The sequence below is a fragment of the Trichoplax adhaerens genome, genomic scaffold (genome assembly GCF_000150275.1).
Source record: "Trichoplax adhaerens TRIADscaffold_28 genomic scaffold, whole genome shotgun sequence".
Classification (NCBI taxonomy): domain Eukaryota; kingdom Metazoa; phylum Placozoa; class Uniplacotomia; order Trichoplacea; family Trichoplacidae; genus Trichoplax; species Trichoplax adhaerens.
The window spans coordinates 388,226-400,719 of record NW_002060969.1 but is presented as its reverse complement, the minus strand read 5'-3'; the positions used below and the strand labels follow the sequence as shown (position 1 = coordinate 400,719).

Below are 12,494 nucleotides of genomic sequence, written 5' to 3'. Positions count from 1 at the left end.
AATAATCAAACACGATATGCAGATGATTCAGAATAAGATATATTGCAAATACACACTACGAGATCGATATCACGAGATAGCTATATAACATCTATACTGTACTGTATGTATTACAGCAAAAACAATACTACTGTATATACAGTACAGTACAGTACAGTACAGTATTTAAATCATTTCTCATACTAATTCCTCTAATAAAATTTCTCATACCAATTCCTATCCAAGATTTCTCATACTAAGTCCTATAACGAAATTTCGTATACTAAATCCTATATAACAAATTTCACATACTAATTCCTATACTTAATTTCTCATACTAATTCCTATGGTAAAATTTTTCATAATCAATTAAAGTACAGTACAGTATACAGTAGTGGAGATCAAGTACTGTAAGTGTATTGCAAAACACAGCACTGTACTGTACTGTACAGTACAGTACTGTATAATATAATCTAAGCGCACAGTCTTATAAATTTCAAGGCAGTGACAGTCCAACAGAAAAATGGCTAACAAACAGTATTCAAAGTTGGCCGTTGGCACTACATTACGGGAGTCTGGTGCACGACTGAAGCAGGTACCGTTATTCGCAATATTAATATTACAGTCTAAAGGGTTCCTTTCTGTTGAAGTTGACAAGTTACTGTACTCTTACTGTTACATTTACTTTAATTGATTCTAAGTGATAGCTAAACTTGGATATCTTGTTTTTGCTTTTGAGGTTGAAATTGACGGTAGCACAGAAAATATTGAACAAAACCTAAATTTTTTTGCAAATACCGGTGGGCTGCAAGATAAGTATTTAAGATCAGGTGTCATAGAGTCCATACCTGATAACTTCCAAGTTAAAAATCACAAGGCAGTGTTTCATAGCAAAGGGATTCCATTTGAAACCGGTACCGAATTGCAGTCTTTAAGGCTTTATGTATGACAAGATTGACATCTTTGATCTGCTGTAAGATTGATTTGCAATTATTTTAAATTTTTCACAGGAACTAGGGTTATAAAGGATAACATTACATCAGATAGGGTACATTCTATGTTTATAATTAATTAAATGATCATACAGTATTGTGACAAGAATGTAGAATAATAATGGCTTAAACCACGTGTAAAAATATCAGGCTAACCTTATTCGGCATGAGAATAGTATTTTTGTACATGGTCCTGATATTCCGGATCCAATCACAAACTTTGAAGAGCTTCGTAAAACGTTAGTGTGTTCTACTTGTATCGTGCTTTATATCATTCTTATGTCTTTTAACTAACTGTAAGAAAAGTTGAAAGCTATGCAAGTATGCATGCCATCAATACTATACTGTACATGTACTGTACAGTATTCCGCATTAACATAGATTTTTTTGTAGGTATGGCGCACGATCATATCTATTGGATAATTTAGCCAAATATGGTTATCGAAAGCCTACGCCCGTGCAGATGCAATCGATTCCGATAATATTGGGGGTAATATTTGCATTGTTTCAGTGCTATATTGCTCATTTTATAGTTTGCTCACTTATGATTCTGGTCCAATGTTGCTAAAACTACTCAAGTTTTCTGTGTGACAGGAGAGAGAATTATTGGCTTGCGCTCCCACCGGAAGCGGAAAATCTTTAGCTTTTATTTTACCAGTTTTACTGACATTGAAAGTGAGTTTTAGTAGCGATGCATACGACTAGCTGATTTAATCAGATTTATATACTAAATGAGATTACAAACTACCTAGAAGATTTTCTCTTTGGTTAATTTCGTGAAATTTCTATAATTACCTGCTAACGCAGTCGACACAGAATAAAGGTTTCAGAACAATGATATTATCTCCGACTAGGGAACTAGCGAAACAGGTAAAGGCATAGTAAATCTAGGCTTATTTTAGTTAAAGAGCATAAGTTTTACTCGCAGCCCACATAATCGGTCGAGCAAAGAGGCCGTTATTGTACTGTGTAACGCAGTTTCCAGAAATTTTTTACAAATTATGGATTACAGCTACTACTAATTATAATTATAACTGTAATTATTTGGATGAATTTAGATTTATCAGGAATGTAATAGGATTGCTTTAGGATCTGGATTAAAAGTTTATTATCTAAAAAAATGCAATGCTACCAGTAACAATTTCGGATTGCAATCATCAAAGCGATACGGTAACAAGAAATTGAGATTCGAATAGAAAAAGTGGATGATATCCATGTATTTTAAATATTCGAAACTGTTAGAATAATACTTATGCTTGAATAAGCATATGCAACGGATAACAAACTGAGACTAGTACTGTATATATTATATATATATATGACAGATATATTAATTGCGACACCAAGTCGCTTAATCCAGTGTCTGTCTCGGAACTATTCAACAGTGGCATCAATTGATCTTAGCAGGTTGTTATACTACTGTATATTGTGGCTTGTTGTTTAGCATCATTATGAACACCATAATCTTTAAATTATCTATTGTTTAACCTGGAATTTTGTAGTGTGGAATTATTAATATTTGACGAAGCGGATAAGTTTTTCGAAAGTGGTAGAAGCAGCTTTAGAGAGCAGGTTGGTTTGATCATCATTTTATCATTTCTGCGCGAAAACCTGATCACCGGCATGATGCATTTGCTTTTAAACCCTCTTAGGTTGGAATAATTTATAATTATTGTAATAACCCGAAAGTGCGTCGGGCATTGTTTAGTGCTACATTATCTTTTGAGGTTGAGAATTGGTGTAGGTCGCATTTAGATAATCCTTTACATGTCATAGTTGGCCGAAGGTAAGCCTACGGTAGCCGAGCTCTTCTTAATTGATAACAAATTTATAACAGGTCATAGTAGTGTGTTTTATATTTTGGTGTTGAAATGAGCAGTAAGTTATAGAATAGTATAATCTTAATATATTCTCTTGATTATCTAAAGAAACGCAGCTGCAGAAACAGTCAGTCAAGAACTTAAATTTGTTGGTCAGGAAGACGGCAAGTTGCTAGCCTTACGAGACATTATTAGGAAGGTGGATTGCACTATACTTCTATATTATTGGTGTTAGGTTTTGAGGACAGCAGACTGTAGTTATTGACATGACTTTATTATGCAATATAAAATCTTTTTTATTCGCAGGATTTTGATCCACCGGCACTTGTGTTTGTTCAGGACAAAGAAAGAGCTAAGCAACTTTTTCAAGAACTGATTTATGATGGAATAAATGTGGAAGTAATTCATTCAGATAGAACACAAGCACAGGTGATTTAAGATATCGTGCATATGGGTATAAGCTTTAGCTTTTGGAATTCTGCGTAATAGACAAGTATTTTTCAAAAATATGCCATTGTAGAGGGATAACGTGGTCAAAAATTTCCGCTTAGGAAAGGTAAAGAACTCTTTGAAGCTTAGTGTAAATTCTGAAGAATGATTTGCGGACTTATTTTGCGCAGTTAATTACTTTCTTAATTGCAGATTTGGATTCTAATTGCAACCGAGTTGATGAGTCGCGGTATTGATTTTAAAGGAGTAAACTTGGTTATAAATTACGATTTCCCGATTACTGGGATTGCTTATATTCACCGTATTGGTTGGTAATATAGATATGATTTTGTGTATTTTCTGCTTATACGATGATTGTAGGTGTAGTTGAAATATTTTCCTTTGATTTCGGTACTTTAAATCACCGTTGAATTTAGGAAGAGCCGGTCGAGCTGGTCGAAAAGGAAAAGCAGTTACATTTTTTACTCAAAATGACGTACCATATTTACGAAGGTTATTAATAGAATGTAATATATATTATAAATAAATTATAATTAGTAATCATTTAAAAGTTACCATTACTGATGTAGTATTGCGAACATTATGAAAGCTTCAAATTGCGATGTACCGAAATGGATTTTTCAAAATAAAATGCTTAACAGGTGGGATTGCACAATATTTTTACTTGCGAATTAGAGCCCTACGTACAAGAAATTGATTTCTTGTTAAAATTCTACAGACGAAAGAAGAAGTCAACTAAAATTCCAATTAAACGCGATCCTATTCGAACTGTGGCGTCTTATGATTTACAGAAATCTGAAAGGAAAAGGTACTTATCGTTTCTTAGGTAGTACACTTTAAGTAAAATGGGAATTTACCCTTGGATGTCTATAATTTGATATATGGGTGCACCTTTTATTCTTACTATGATTTGGCAAACATCTGACTTTATAGAAAACTAATCGCAGCTTCAAAGAAAAGGCCAAAACAACGAGGGAAAGTTCCGAGATTTCGATGAATATTTCATTTTACATGAGTCTTTTCGCATCTTTCCTAATTTTTATTAAACCTGGCGTGGGTTCATTAATGCTGTACGTCTTCAGTGAAACGAAATACAAGACTGTTCGATTTCGTTCATAGTTTGATCTTAACGTATTTATGTCAGATGTCTTTATGGAATGTTCATTTTTGGCAGAAGTAACAATTTAAAAATAATTTAGAGCATCAGTGAACTAATGACTTTTTGTAATCACAAACTTTTCTTATGATGCTACATTCTTCAGCTAAATTAGCTGAATAAATGCCCTGGCTTTCTCTAACGAAACTTATATGATAGTGTTGAGAGTCAATATAGTTACGTGTACAGTACAGTAGGATTATATCAATTTACATTTCCTGACTAAATTGGGCGGTGAAGTGCCCCTAGTACAACCTAAATAGAAGTATATTACTGCATTTAGGAATATGTTTAACCTTTGGAATTGTAACGTTCCTAATTCTTTACTATTTATTACAGTTTCCTGATTGATTACATCATGTAAGGCAGTTATGTTATTTCTTAGATATCTTAAAAGCACATTTTTTAGTAGCAGTATGTGCTGTGGTATCGTGAAAGTCGGCCACGTTTCAGCAAAGTACAATGTGCTAATCTTAGCACACCATTGTACAGACTACTTGTATACATTGTGTGGTACAGTTTTTTATTTAAATACAAATGAAGAAAAATTGATTTTCTTCGATCTTGGAAGCATGCATCTGAATGCATTTATATATGATACTAAGATGAATCTGGATATTAAATGTTTCAGGCATCAGATTTAGCAATTATCTGCACATTAAGATACCTAAAAAGCACTTTCATGGCATGATCCTTTTAAAGTTACAACTAGAGACTAGCCTGAATGTTAATGTTTCAGATAGCAGATTTAGGCAAGTTATTCAACAATCGCCGTAAAAATCATTTTTTCGTTGGCATCACTTTTGTGAATTAGAAGGGGTAACAGAATATGCGCTACTTGTTACTGGTAGGTGTGCACTACTGTACAATGATCAATATAAACGAATTTTTTTTATTTTTTGTTCGTCACTGATGAAGTCGAATCTTCCTCGTTCGAAGTGTATTTAACATTTAACAAAGTACGTAATATTCCATTTATCGTATGTACTACAAGTATCACTATTTAGTTTAGTTTATATTAGAAATAACGAATATTGATCAGTAACTGAGTGAATTTTAAAGCCGACAACATAGCTTTTTGTGATATTTTTACAGATAATGCTGCAGCAAGTATTGATAAATATTCAAGCAGCGCTGACTTTAATCCGTCGTAAACAAAGATACTCTAAGATTCTTGCGCATCCGTATCATTAGAACATTTACGCATATTTCTTCATCGTAATGATATAAATTGATTAATGAAGAAATAATCTGATGTAAAGATTTACAGTTTCATTCAGGAATACGTGAGTTTTATTAGCGTTACTGAGTAAAATACGCGAAGCTACATACCTGCGTCTTAAATGCGTATCGATTAAGTAGTAACATGCGAGCAAAACTAGAGATAAGTCTATTTTCATATGGTTGAAAAGATCATTGTTTCTGCAATGTAATGATACTAAAGTTATAATTTTTACTTGGTTGTGATACTATAAGCAGTACTCGTGTATTAATTATATATAGGCATACCCATGTATGTCCAGTATCATAAGAGATTTTCCGTCAATCGTACGCTAAGCATAAAGCTATCAAGCAGCTCATTAGTTAGGCTACTTGATACAATTTAACCACTTAGTTCATTGACAGAAAGATCAAACAAATTGCACAGTAACGATACGTGTACTCGGTTAATGAATTAATATTATTATGCATCATTTATCGGATGGCTAACGCTCGAATTTAAACCGAGTGTGCTTCATTTGCGGATCAATCATAGCAATCTCTAAATATTCCCATAGTATTATCAATTATCAAAAATTACAAATACGATATGGTTTGAAAATTTCTTATTGTAAATTATGTTTGCAGGTAACCAAGTTTTCTAGTGGAAGATATTTTAATTACTGGATACAGATAGTTGTCTTAATGATGTGAATAAGATATCCATTTCCTCTTGGACATCATTAATAAGGTGCAATATTTGTTCTTTGCTATCGATTACTTCAATCGATTGGGTATAAGGATCATAACGCACATTGAAGATTCTTGGTATCTTCCTGGCAAAGGCACTAAAATTCAGTTATCACAGCATTTAAAATTTTACTTTAATAGGTGTACGTGGATGCAAAAGTCAGTTCTTTGAACAAGTGCAATTATCACATCATACATTAACTTCTTTTTGGCGTCTTCAAAGCTCTCGGCCAGAAAATATGTCGGTTGATAGCATGTTATCGGGTATGTTGTTGAACATACCTTGTCTGGATCGAACGGTAGGATTTTCGGTTTCTCACTGAGGCAGTACTAAGAATAGATCTATGTTAATATGATGTATCATAAATACGGTTCCATTACATACATTATTCGAATACGACAATCAATACTAAGGATACTTCTCAGGTTTACTTATTAAAAAATTTATACTTAAATGAATTGTTACATGTATTTACTTCCAGTTCACCAAACGATGATAGGAGACCAGCACCATACGCTTTAATTTCTCCATTTTGACGGCAGAGTCCAAATTCAACAGTGAACCAGTAGAGCTTATGCAGAATAGAGAAAGGGTTTACTACTATATCTTAAAGAACTGTAGGGCTACATAAATACAATGCAGTTTAAAATACAGCTCTCAGTTAACAATACCGTAGAGAGCTTGTCTATAAACTCATCCGGTGCACCGAGAGAAGCAAGGCCTATCTCCTATTTAAGCGAAGTACCTTTGATGAGTTACGTAGCATATTCTAAAAATTGCATAGAAAATACTCAAGACACTCATTATCTCACTTGTGAAAATTGAGCGAAGTTCCCATCTGCAAATAGGGGGACATGGCCTAAGACTTCATGACACAGATCTCTTAAAGTGAATTTGAGAAAATAGAAGTTTTACTGCGGAGGTGTATTAAACACTTAGCATTAACCTAAATATAAACCATTTAGTGTAATTGCATCTTACGGCTCCGGCGTATATAACGGCATTGTTGGATGTCTAATATACTGAGTACAATGGAAAACCCGAAACGCTAATCCGGCAAGGAAATCCCGTGCAGAAAGGAGACCAGCGACTGGTCTAACTTGAAATCCGGTACAATCTAAAATAGGTTTACAAATCAGAAATTTTAAGTAAGCCAAAATTGCCTTTTCGCATCCAGAGTTACTTAAACGATAAGACACTGGTAATATAAAGAAAAGAATTACGCGTACAAAATTAGACCTGTTTTCACCTTTAAGAAATTTAGATATGTCTTCCAGCTGCGGAATATTATCTTCCCGATAACCACAATTATCCATTAGCAAGGGGAAAACATGGCAATGCTCAGCACAAGCATGGGTGGGATAAAGGGTAGTTAGCTTACTAAAAATGGTATTCCTATTTCGATTGGAGTTACGTCTGTTACTATAATCTAATATATATCGTATGAAAATTTTATACTTAGATAACATGCTAACCAAGTTTTTATCTCCTCTTCAGTATATTTGATTCGAGGGATTGGTTGACCACTGCAATAAGTAATATTTGCGACGCAATTAGTAATTAAAGTAGATATTTCCAAATTATACATTTACTGTATTATATTTATATGCTGCTTATACGAATAAATTAATAAAGGCTATTGATGTACAATAAGAATGACAGAAATTGGAAGTCATAAATTTAAAGCTGCACGATATTGGTTCAATATTGATATTACTGTTTATAATTGAAAGCAATATCAGCGAATTCCTTTCGTCGTGCACGATAAATCGCATCCTTAAATCCCTATCAAAGTGTAAATTGACCCTTTTTAAAATCAGTAAAAATAAGAAATTTTAGATAACGTGTCAGTATGCAAGACTCTACCGGATGATCTGCATTTAATTCCGCACCGTAGGATAGTATACGATTTGCAAACTTATCAAGGTCAGATATTTTTCTCGGAAACCATGGCACTAAGGAGGTAAATAAATTGTAATTTCTTAGTTACTTTAACGCTGACAACATTTTATATTTAGCGAGATCGCAAAGGTGGGCCCATACGGTTATTGTACATTGTATTTAATATACAAAATGTTTTACCTGACGAGTTATCACCAATATCATCTTTTAGAGGCTGAGTTGACAGAACGCCCACATTTACTGCATAATCTTGCAGTCTGGACGTAACACGTTGTAAGGTTTCAGTATTACTGCACTCGCAATCCACATAAAAATCGTAGTATCCTGCTTGCTTTTTGGATGGCCGGGATTCAATGTGCGTAAGATTGATATTCTCGATCTGTATAAAATGTTAGAACTAATCACTAATGCCTTTAAATAATTATTAATAAGGTAGATAGTAGTAAATTTGTATAACGGTGCTTATTAATTAATTATGGAAGTATGATAATGTTAACTATGTGATATCACAATTACGTGTACGACAAGAAAGTTATTGTTTTCTTAATCTGATCAATTTAAAAAAGCGACATGCTGCTAGGCCCTAATCCAAGACAAGACGTCAGAAAATCTTACTTAAAACTTAAAGACGATCGTTGTGAAGTTACCTCGAATATTTTGAGAGCTTTTGCAAGGGTTCCGACGGTTTCGTTAACTGAAAATAATACAGTGCGTGTATTGCACCATTGTAATTCAATTTCGTCTGAGTTCTACAGAGATCATAATACTTTTGTTAGAAAATAAAAAAGTGAATTCTATCAATGGCGATTTAACCATATTTTTAGTAACTATCACATATGTACTGTACGCATACTAGCTAACTATGTATTATTTGTCAAGCAAATGCTGACTCAAGACTGTGCTTTTACGTGATTTGCCAAATCTGAATCAGATCCGTATAGAATCACCTAACCTTCTGATAATTATTAAAATCAGCTTTTTTCGTTAAAACAGAGTCCATTGGAGCTGAACTTCAAACTGTACTTGGAACTAGTGACGTGTCGGGACTTCTCTGGACTTACAGACTTACAGTTTAGTACTGTACACCACAGTACGGGCAAGAGAGGTTAATACGTTAATACGAAATACTTTAATAGGCGTATGGTTCGGCTCGTGTAGAGGTCTGATACACACCCATTTACGTAGATGTCAACATCAACATCTACGTTCTTACATTTCTCAAATCTTACACTGTACTGTACTCTGTACAGTACTATTACTCTCTATATACTGTACTGTACACTAGTGTACATTACTGTATATCGTTATTATACACTGTATGCGTATGTAAGATTTTGCACACAGTTAGTAGTAGGTAATTCTAGGCAGAGTGCCCATACGCAACTGTAATGACTACTAAACAGAAATCCTCCAATTCTAATTGAAATTCTGAAATCAAATCAAAAAAAGAAACGGAATAGTGAAGGGTCCCGTCCCGTCTTTTTTCTTATGGAGGAAGAAAAATTTTCGTTCAGAAGTCCCCTTCAGTGGAATAAAAGAACAGTGTTTTAAAACAATAACAAAAATACAGTACTGTACAGTATATCAGTGTTGTGCAATATGCTGTAATGAGTGTGTTATAACTGTACTGTACAGTACATTGGACCATGCACAGTGTGCATAAAGGAGACTTTGGTAAGGATTTTTACTTGAGAAGTCCCCGATGTACGGTGGCCCAAAAGGGACAACGTAATGCTCGATAAAAATAGCTATTTCGCATGGTCCCTCAGAAATTACACTTTCCCCCGTACTTTCTGGAGGAAAGCGTATTTTCTACGGGGGAGAGTGAAATTTCTGAGAGACCATCCGAAATAGCTATTTTTATCGAGGATTAAGTTGTCCCTTTAGGCCACTGTACTGTACTGATGCACTCGCTAACAGTACAGTACTGTACACTGTAGCGTACGGTACTTCACACTGTACAGTACTCTATAAAGTCCTGTGACCATCATGTTGTCTGAGTTTTACTGTACTGTACTGTATGCTAACAATTTTAGTTTTACCAAAGTTATACTGTACAGTGTACTGTACTGTACTGTAATTCGTACAGGCCAATTTATTACCGGGACTGTCTCTAAGATCTCTCACAAGTCCCTAATCAAACCCTGCTCTCTACGTGCCGATTTATTACAAACTATCAGCTTGTAGCGTTCTCTTCGATAAAATATTATTAAATTACTTTCGATTTATTCTTACAAAGGTTAATAAAGTTAAGGAAATTACCAATATTAGCTGTTTGCTAAATGGAGGTTACCCAGACAAATAGTAATCACAACAATCAATTACAAAAATGGCGGAATAAAGTTGTAACTGGTAATTTATCCGATGACTTTTTAAGAATATCTTCTTCAAGGCCTGTTGTTCCTTTCCAGCAGACTGGGTTCCAATCTCAAGTTCATTTTTCGCCAATAAATTATTATCCGATTGTGCAAACGCAGGGAACACTAAAGATAACAGTAGCACAGGTACTGCAACTATACTGATTTCGAAATTGCAAACTTTTCTAATGAACTTTCGATACTTTTCTGTTTACAGTATACGCGTAAATCTCTTTAAGTGATGGCTTTTTAGATGTTGATGTAATTAATTAATGCGACGTTCATTGTACAACATACACTATGGTACTAAACTGAGTAGCATATGAAAACGATGACGATTCAGTATTTTTTAACATACATTTGAAGTTTCCGCAAGTTGCATATTACGCGTGTGCGTAATCTTTTATGATCTGTCACATTTTAAATACTTAAATAGAGAAACTGTGGAGATCATTTTTGTTTTTAGGCAAAGCTCGTTAAGAATTATGGATATACCCGCATGGACCCATACTGTAAAATTCGAGTAGGCCACAATGTTATGGAAACACCAACGGATGGCAATGGTTCTAAAACTCCAAGATGGAATAAGACATTCACTTTGTAAGCAATAATCCTTTGTAAAAGTGCTACGATGGTTCAATTAATTATTGAAATGTTTATAATGAATGACACGTGAGCTACCATTTAATGATATTCTGATTTTGCTGGAATATAGTCCGCTTCCATCAGGTGTAGACTCTATATATCTGGAGATTTATAGTGAGGTTAGTGAAAAACAATGCAATGAGTGATGAATATATGATTAGACTAATATGGGTCTTCCACAGAGGTCCATTGTTAGCGATGATCGTATTGCGTGGATGCACATTAATATTCCTGAAGCTGTGATGAATCACGAAACGGTCGAAGACTGGTATTCATTAACTGGAAAGCAAGGAGAGAACAAAGAGGGAATGATCAAATTGATTTTATCCTATTATGTATGTATTGGTGTTGCTTTCTTAGCTGACAGATCGTCATGTCGGTAACTTCTTTAAAAAGTTTGAAAATGGATATTTAAATATTCAAAATAGCCTCCATCTGGTTCTCCGGTCCAACAGCATGCCGTACCCAATCCTACTCAAACCAGTAACAGACAGGGTTATGATATGAACGCACAGATCAGTCAGATGACATCATCATATGAGTCTACTGCAAGTGTGGAAAGCATCAAGGGGATGTTTCCAACTATTGATGAAGAAGTGATTCGATCAGTGCTAGCATCAAATGGTTGGAATGTTAATGCTGCAATAAATGATCTGCTATCAATGAATTCCTAGATGCAATATATTGTAACACTGGTGCTATGAAGTGATGTACGATAGCACACCTATTTACGGAGATTCCACTAGATTAAATTGAATTGAATATACAGTACGATACCTCGAAACGGTTAACTCAAGATTTTACTGCACCGTTAAGTATCATTCGAATTTTGTATAGTTATAAAACTTAAATAGTAATTACAAACAATTGTTTAATTGTTACAACAGAAGAATAGAATACGTTTCTTCATCTAATCTTAGTCACGAAAGGAGCTGTGAAATATCTTATAATTACCGTTAATGATGATTTAATATTACGTAAACTCCCATCTATCTTGTATGCTTTTTTTACCAACATGCATGTGTCTGCGTTGAAATAATTACAAATAGTTTAAATACTGATTAGAGACTACTAATGGCGCAACCTCCTGCAAATGCAGTATTAGTACCTTAAATATAGATGTATTTCACTGGCCTATAAAATGAGTAATAGAAAGTAAGATATATTTTAGTGGCCTGTGATGAAATGAGTGATAGCTTTGATATTGTTATTTGAAGTTGGTCGTCAGTAATTAAAGGTATC

The 12,494-nt window shown here is 34.1% G+C and overlaps 3 protein-coding genes across 3 annotated transcripts; 2 read left to right on the top strand and 1 right to left on the bottom strand.

Moving 5' to 3' along the window:
* Nucleotides 1-1,112: 1,112 nt before the first annotated feature.
* On the top strand, nucleotides 1,113-3,556 carry TRIADDRAFT_33010 (uncharacterized protein; the record flags this gene model as incomplete). The annotated part of the gene is made up of 12 exons (XM_002117757.1): nucleotides 1,113-1,210; nucleotides 1,365-1,461; nucleotides 1,566-1,646; nucleotides 1,779-1,841; nucleotides 2,030-2,141; nucleotides 2,297-2,378; nucleotides 2,474-2,543; nucleotides 2,624-2,757; nucleotides 2,900-2,990; nucleotides 3,098-3,220; nucleotides 3,312-3,347; nucleotides 3,434-3,556. Coding segments are annotated over 12 exons (1,110 nt in total), but the record flags the coding sequence as incomplete, so codon positions are not given.
* A 2,717-nt stretch (nucleotides 3,557-6,273) lies between these two features.
* Nucleotides 6,274-8,966, bottom strand: TRIADDRAFT_32954 (uncharacterized protein; the record flags this gene model as incomplete). Its single annotated transcript, XM_002117714.1, has 12 exons — nucleotides 6,274-6,445; nucleotides 6,544-6,677; nucleotides 6,824-6,919; nucleotides 7,020-7,076; nucleotides 7,161-7,230; nucleotides 7,330-7,465; nucleotides 7,598-7,743; nucleotides 7,824-7,874; nucleotides 8,066-8,133; nucleotides 8,215-8,303; nucleotides 8,446-8,629; nucleotides 8,898-8,966. Coding segments are annotated over 12 exons (1,272 nt in total), but the record flags the coding sequence as incomplete, so codon positions are not given.
* A 1,566-nt stretch (nucleotides 8,967-10,532) lies between these two features.
* Nucleotides 10,533-11,926, top strand: TRIADDRAFT_61808 (uncharacterized protein; the record flags this gene model as incomplete). The annotated part of the gene is made up of 5 exons (XM_002117756.1): nucleotides 10,533-10,754; nucleotides 11,074-11,207; nucleotides 11,323-11,371; nucleotides 11,435-11,587; nucleotides 11,681-11,926. The coding sequence occupies 5 exons, from the start codon at nucleotides 10,533-10,535 to the stop codon at nucleotides 11,924-11,926; spliced, it is 804 nt and encodes a 267-aa protein (XP_002117792.1).
* Between the last annotated feature and the right edge of the window lie 568 nt (nucleotides 11,927-12,494).